General features: G+C 35.0%; 1 protein-coding gene across 1 annotated transcript; it reads left to right on the top strand.

Moving 5' to 3' along the window:
• Positions 1 to 662: 662 nt before the first annotated feature.
• LOC133819234 (mitogen-activated protein kinase kinase kinase NPK1) lies at positions 663 to 6,669 on the top strand. The gene is made up of 17 exons (XM_062252429.1): positions 663 to 1,109; positions 1,184 to 1,225; positions 1,418 to 1,483; positions 1,568 to 1,678; positions 1,779 to 1,859; positions 1,938 to 2,015; positions 2,101 to 2,183; positions 3,018 to 3,099; positions 3,228 to 3,328; positions 3,506 to 3,545; positions 4,238 to 4,297; positions 4,391 to 4,437; positions 4,512 to 4,743; positions 4,835 to 5,068; positions 5,185 to 5,534; positions 5,635 to 5,702; positions 6,180 to 6,669. Exons 1-17 carry the CDS (start codon positions 804 to 806, stop codon positions 6,284 to 6,286), a joined length of 2,088 nt encoding a protein of 695 aa, XP_062108413.1. The 5' UTR covers positions 663 to 803; the 3' UTR covers positions 6,287 to 6,669.
• The last annotated feature ends 275 nt before the right edge of the window (positions 6,670 to 6,944 follow it).

The raw sequence follows: 6,944 nt of genomic DNA, 5'->3' as shown, positions 1-6,944 counted from the left end.
CCAAAATGCCCATAGTTTTATAAATTAGTGAATTTAATAATCTCAAATAAAACATTATTCAATTTATATCAGTTTTAATTCAATAATATTTTATTTGAGATTATTAAATTCACTAATTTATAAAACTAGGAGCATTTTGATTATATTAAAAAAAAGTTTGACAAAAATCTAGACTATGATATTCTTTTGTTCCATTTTGCAAAATGCATGATCTAAATTGTCATTTAACAAAACACATGATTTGATCAGTAACTTTTAAAAAATACCAGGTCCAAAATGATATTTACCATTTAAATAATGCTTTGGAAAGTAAAAAAAAATATATAAAATTGAAAAATTAAGTATCACAATGATTCAATTTTTTTTTAAGAACCTTAAAAAGTAAAATAAAAATTATAGGTAAGTATCACAAGAAATATCTCTTATCTCTAGATCAAAATAAATAAATAATAAATAGCCAATAACAACAATAATAGCCTAGGGGCACAAATGTTAGGAAACTTCACAAGGGACCAAAATGGAAGAATACGACAAATAACATGCCAAAAAGTGAAATAGACAAAATCACGGGGCATAGTTACAATTATCAGAAAAAAATGATTTTTATTTTAATAAAATATAATTCCCAATTTTGAAAACAGATCCCCCCATGTTCTTTTCCCTCCTTTCAAATATTTCTACACTGAAGAAAAAGAAGCAGCAAAAATGAACCTCTCACAAGCCTGAAACGAACACTTTCACTCCGTACAAATCTTCGTCTTCTACTGTCCGCTGAGCCCTAGCGGATTCTCCCAGAGGCGCCGATGCAAGACATCATCGGATCGGTTCGCCGATCCCTGGTGTTCCGAACCCAAGGCGGCGGAGGAGGCGCCGGCGCTGAAGATGGCGTAGGGTTCGGTGGTTTTGTCGAGAAAATTGGTTCCAGTATTCGTAAATCGAGAATCGGATTGTTCTCTAAGCCACCGCTTCGAGCGCTTACCTCGCCGACTACGAGAGACGACGCGCCGCCGATCCGGTGGAGGAAGGGTGAGTTGATTGGCTGCGGTGCGTTCGGTCGCGTTTATATGGGGATGAATCTCGATTCCGGCGAACTTCTTGCCGTGAAACAGGTCTACTGTTGTGTCTGATTTTAGTCTTCATATATATATATTTTTTTTTGCTGACGCTAAATTTGAATTTGCAGGTTTTGATTGCGGCAGGTAGTGCTTCAAAGGAGAAAACACAGGTATGTGCTGTTACTTTTTTGTGCCATTTATTTATGTATTTTTCTCTTTGATGAAGAAGATTTTCCAACTTTTGGTTTTGGCTATTTGTTTGCTTAATTAGTTGAGTTTTCGGTTATTTGACTTAACAGTTAGCAGTTCGAACTTGAAGGACTGCATTTTTTTTTAATCATTAGTGTATATATTTTAAATAGGCTCACATTCGAGAGCTGGAAGAAGAAGTGAAGCTTCTGAAGAATCTTTCACATCCAAATATAGTTGTGAGTGCATTTTACTTTTCTTGTTTTGTGGGATTGGTGGTTGATTGCTTAATTTCTAATGGGGTTGAATGTTTTGATTTAAAGAGGTACTTGGGAACTGCTAGAGAGGATGAATCATTGAATATCTTGTTGGAATTTGTTCCTGGTGGATCAATATCTTCTTTATTAGGGAAGTTTGGATCATTTCCCGAGTCTGTAAGTCGTTTATTGATACTTTGTATTTATAGTTATATATCTGTTGAACTTGATGGTTTTACCATTTGGGTATATTATCTATACTTTTTTGATTGGACAGGTCATAAGAATGTATACAAAACAATTACTACTGGGTCTTGAGTACCTTCACAAGAACGGAATTATGCACAGGGATATCAAGGTGCTCTGCCTTAAGTTAGTTATTTTTATAAGTATTACTAGACCTTTCTCTGATTCAATAGTGGACATGTTCATATAGGGTGCGAATATCCTTGTCGATAATAAGGGGTGCATCAAACTTGCGGATTTTGGAGCATCCAAGAAAGTTGTTGAGCTGGTATATTTTCATTTTAAAGTTTGATTCACCGACAGTATTTAGCTTTTCATACATATCCATCATTAAGTTATTACTTTTGATACAGGCTACTATTACTGGTGCCAAATCAATGAAGGGTACTCCATATTGGATGGCTCCTGAAGTCATTCTACAAACTGGACATAGTTTGTAAGTTTTTTCATTTTTGAACTAAGATAACAACGTTTAATGAAGTTTATGTCCTCTGACATAGACTAGCGATACATTTATTGAAAGCACTGGCACCTCAAGTTCAATAAACTCCCAAATAAGGAAAGAAGATGAATACATTTTAAGTTTCAACAAAAATACAATTAATTAAGCTTAAGATTTTTTTTAGTTCGAAAGTATATGCTCTAAATAATGAAATTCCTCCGTATTTCTTTTGTTCTTCACATCGTCTGATCCTTATCCGAGCATATTAGATTCTGGATAGGGTTCCTTTGAGTCTGTTGTATTGAAGCTTCTATTAAAGATTTTCTTTCCACTCTCTACAACAAATCATATCAAGATTGTTGGGAGGACATTCCACTCTCAACAAAAAATCATATCACAATACTGTTGTGATGTGAATACATATCACTCTACAAAAATTCATATTAAGACTGTTGTGTGAGGACATGGGTTCCTCCTGAGGATTTGGGAGTCCATTCAAAAGGTTAGCCTATTGATTTGAAATTCCATCTTAAAAGACTAACCTATCGATAGAGTAACCCGATAATTTATAAAGCCATTATTATTCTCATTTTTTGTCAATGTAGGACTTTCGTACACCCAACAAAGAGTCAATATTGTAAATTAAGGATAATAAGAATTAAGCAATCTTCCGTACAATTAATCTATTGACATATTTTGTTGCTCTTTTGCAACGTACAACTCGATCTGTTCTTCATTTTGTATATTAAAATGTAAATACTTTTAAAACTGTGTTCTTCACCTTTTAAATCTGTCTTCTGAAGTCATGGACTCTGAAAAATGTTTCAGCTCGGCTGATATTTGGAGTGTCGGGTGTACTATGATTGAGATGGCTACAGGAAAGCCTCCATGGAGCCAGCAATATCAAGAGGTTCGTATTTTGACTAAATTTTTTTTTTTTTTTTCCTTTTTCTCTTAATATGCCTGATAGAATTTTCTTAAGCTTTTTTTCTCCTTCAAGAATTACAAACTGTAAATTGTAAATTGATGTATTTTCAGGTTGCAGCTCTCTTCCATATTGGGACAACAAAATCTCATCCGCCCATTCCCGAGCATCTCTCTGCTGAGGCCAAGGACTTCCTGTTAAAATGTTTGCACAAGTACAATTACAATTTCTCTTGATTGTTCTCCCTTTTCAAACTGTTTCACAATATGCATATTTTATATCACTACAATCTGTTAAATGTATGAATTCTGTGTAGTTCTTTTTTGTATTTTTCACATCAAATTGTCAAATATTAAACCATCCTATTCCTTTTTTGAAAATTATGTGGCAGGGAACCAGACCTACGGCCCACGGCATCGGAGATGTTGCAGGTAACACTAAATTATAAAATATGATTTTTATCATTCGTTTACAGAATATGCGGAACCGTAAAGAAAGGTAGTATGCATAATGATCTGCTATAAATAAATATATATATTTTTAATATGAGCCTGGCTGACTAAGCTTTTCTGATGTAGGACGCCCAGCCTAAGCTGAGGTTGTCAAACCTTAGTTGACGTTTTTGGTTTGTAATTTTCTATTCTGTGTAGTTTTCTATTTTGTTACATAACTATGTACTATTTTCTATTAGTTTTATTAGTTAACCGTGTTTGGAATTCTCTTGCTTTCCTTAATTGGTAATCTACTTTTCCTATTCGTTACCCGTTATTTAGTTTGTAATTTTCCCTCTTGAACAGTACGCTAATTTAATTAGGAATATTATTTATTTCTTCTTTTGTTCAATTTCTTGTTTTTAGCTTAGATTTTGCTATTTAAAATTCTATATATTCCCAGCTGTATTAAGTTTAGTTTTTCAGATCAATCAAAATATTTTAGAGAATTTTTAGTGCTCGTCAAAGTTTTCCCCTCTGTTTCGTTTTCGAAAACACTCGCCTTGCACCGCACTATTTTCACTTGATAATATTTGGTAGTTATCGTAACCACCTGCCTAGCTAGTGTTTACGTGACTTCTTTATTTTGCACTCTTACTATTAAAACATTAATTTTGGCTAGTTGCATGCAGCATCCTTTTGTCACTGGGGTGCATCAAGAACCTCATCCAGTGTTTCGCACGTCAATTTTGGTCAGTATAATTGCCATAAGAATTCTTTTTTGCTGTTCACTGTTCTCTCTCTCTCATTATAGTTTCTTCTCTTGCCAACTTCACTTCTATCAGGATTCCGGAAACGTTATAGCAGCAACCGGGTCAAATCTTAGAAACTCGTAAGTATTTAAGCTTGTAAAATTCTTATTGACTGTTTGCAATCCTGACTCTTGACATTGTATTGATGATGCAGAATGAACTCTTCGATCAGAAGATCTACCTGCTCAGGCTTGAAAGATATATTTGAAATGGGTAGTTTGAGATGCTCAACTATATATCCCGAGAATTTTTCAGGAATGGGATCACACTGGGGACACACCAATTCTGATGATGAGATGTGTCAGATTGATGATAAAGATGATGACCTCGTGTCTAGTTCATTAGTAAAATTTGGATCTGTCTTAGAGTCGAACGACTTGACCAAGGTAATGGCCATTCTTTATCTCCCCAGTTTCTTAGATGCTCCCCACTAATTTAAACATTGATGAATGGTTTTGCTGTTTTGACTGTCTCTAGAGTTTTAATCCCATGTGTGAACCAACTGATGATTGGCCATCTAAGTTTGATAAAAGTCTGGAGTTGGATAGAAGTGGAATGGACTCATCACCAGGTCAGACAGCACAAATGGCTGATGGCAGCCTTGGAGAATCTGTTCAAGAGGGTGAGTTTAAATTTAGTTGTGGGCCATCTGCAGCTGAAGACGATGAAGAAGTTACGGAGTCCAAAATTAGAGCATTCTTGGACGAAAAGGTGCCCTAATGAATGATCTTTCACTAGAGGGATGAGAGAACATCCTGATTAATTTCTTTTGTTGTTTAAATAGTGCAATGTTATTGAAAATCCAATGTTGTATGATATTCTGTCAGGCCTTAGATCTGAAAAAGTTGCAGACGCCTCTATATGAAGAGTTCTATAATAGCACAATTAATCCTGCCGGTCATCCATGTACAGTTGGAGTTAGGGATAGTGAAAACGTTTCAAGTTTTCTGAATTTGCCGCCTAAAAGCAAGTCACCTAGTCGGGTACCAAGTAGAAGATTCTCTGCTATGGTTGATGCTGCCAAGATTGCCAGCCCTTGGTCCAAGAGTCAAACAAAAAATGCATCAAATACTAGTATTAGTAGTGTGCATGGTCGGCCGCTGCAGGAAATTCAGCCACCACAGCTTAGTGAATGGAAGGGTCTTATTGGTAATCAGGACGGATCATTAAGTCAAAGGTTTGTGATCACGTTTTGGGTGATTCACATCAGCTTATGCTTCTTCTCAAATTTACTGCCCTTTCCATTTTCATAACTAATTTTTTGGTTTTACTTGCAGCACAAACTTCTCTGAGAGGCAAAGGAAGTGGAAAGAGGAGTTAGTTGAAGAACTTGAGAGGACACGAGGTATGTTCTTTGTTTTCCCACATCCTCGTAAACAGTGTTCTTATTTCTTAGGATTGGAAGTGCATGATTCCTAGTATCCCATTAGAAGTATGAATAGGCTCACATATTCTTCCATGTTTTTAAAACGGACATAGACACAGTTGTCATACGTAAAAGAAAATAGGCTGGCCTAGCAATTCTCTTTTTGATTGGGAAAGGTTAAAAAATGATAGTTCTTGATTTATATCAAAATCACAGTAGTAGACGAGAAATATGTACATTTTGACTATAACCTAAATTTAGAAAAAAAAAAAGAAATTATATATATGTATAAAAAATACTTGAATCCTTCCTTTATCAATACCTTTGATATCTTTTCAAGTGTCACTTTAGTTTCCACACAAATTAGATCAATAATAAGACTATACCTGTATAATATAAATTTGGTATTGTCTTATAGATATGAGTATTAAAATATGTGCATTATTTTTAAAACAGAAATGATGCGTCAGGCAGGTGGGGTGGGAGGCAAGGCCTCATCTCCAAAGGATCCAAATCTAATTCGACAGAGGGAGAGGCAACGAGTTGGACTCCCAGGAAATTGAATACTGTATGTACCAACTCAAATTGTATTTAAAATGTCACTTTTTGATTCATACGGGAAAATAAGCTATACCTTTTCCGTTGGGGGTGTCATCACCACCACCACCACCACCATTATCATCATCATCATCATCATCATTCGTGAATGGCTCTCCCACTGGGTGAGAAAATGGTGTCCAATAGTAAAAGTCACCTTGCCAATGCCAATGCCATACTCCCTCTCCCCTCTGTATTTTTTGTATTATTTATTTATTTTTATTATTACTTCCATATAAGTCTCTCTTTAGTTATTGCGGAATATGAAATGAAGCATGATGGGGGTACCTTGAGTTTGTATGAATCCCTTCTATATATTATTTCAAATATATAACAGTGTTGTGTATAATGGTTTCGTCAAAACACATTACATTTTATAATGTTTTATGTTTCCATTATTCAAATTATGTCTCTCATGTATTAATTCGCTTGCTAATCATGCAATCACAAACCACTAATTACAGTGACATTTCTTGCATGAATTTGTCAAAAAGGCAAAAGACATCATCTCAAAGCATTGTCGTTATTGCTTGAACCAATTAGAGGAGAAAGTCACCACTACAATGAATGAAAGCATCATCAAATGGATATTTTGTTGCTAGTGAACTATTGGATACCTCCACG

The sequence above is a fragment of the Humulus lupulus genome, chromosome 2, assembly GCF_963169125.1.
Source record: "Humulus lupulus chromosome 2, drHumLupu1.1, whole genome shotgun sequence".
Lineage (NCBI taxonomy): Eukaryota > Viridiplantae > Streptophyta > Magnoliopsida > Rosales > Cannabaceae > Humulus > Humulus lupulus.
This window is presented reverse-complemented; position numbering and strand designations above follow the sequence as displayed.

Bases quoted from the DNA above. Each gene is read 5' to 3' on its own strand.
- LOC133819234 (XM_062252429.1), top strand. From the start codon at position 804: ATGCAAGACATCATCGGATCGGTTCGCCGATCCCTGGTGTTCCGAACC. The intron at 1,679-1,778 runs GTAAGTCGTTTA...TTGATTGGACAG, and splicing joins TTGGATCATTTCCCGAGTCT to GTCATAAGAATGTATACAAA. The intron at 4,744-4,834 runs GTAATGGCCATT...GACTGTCTCTAG, and splicing joins AGTCGAACGACTTGACCAAG to AGTTTTAATCCCATGTGTGA.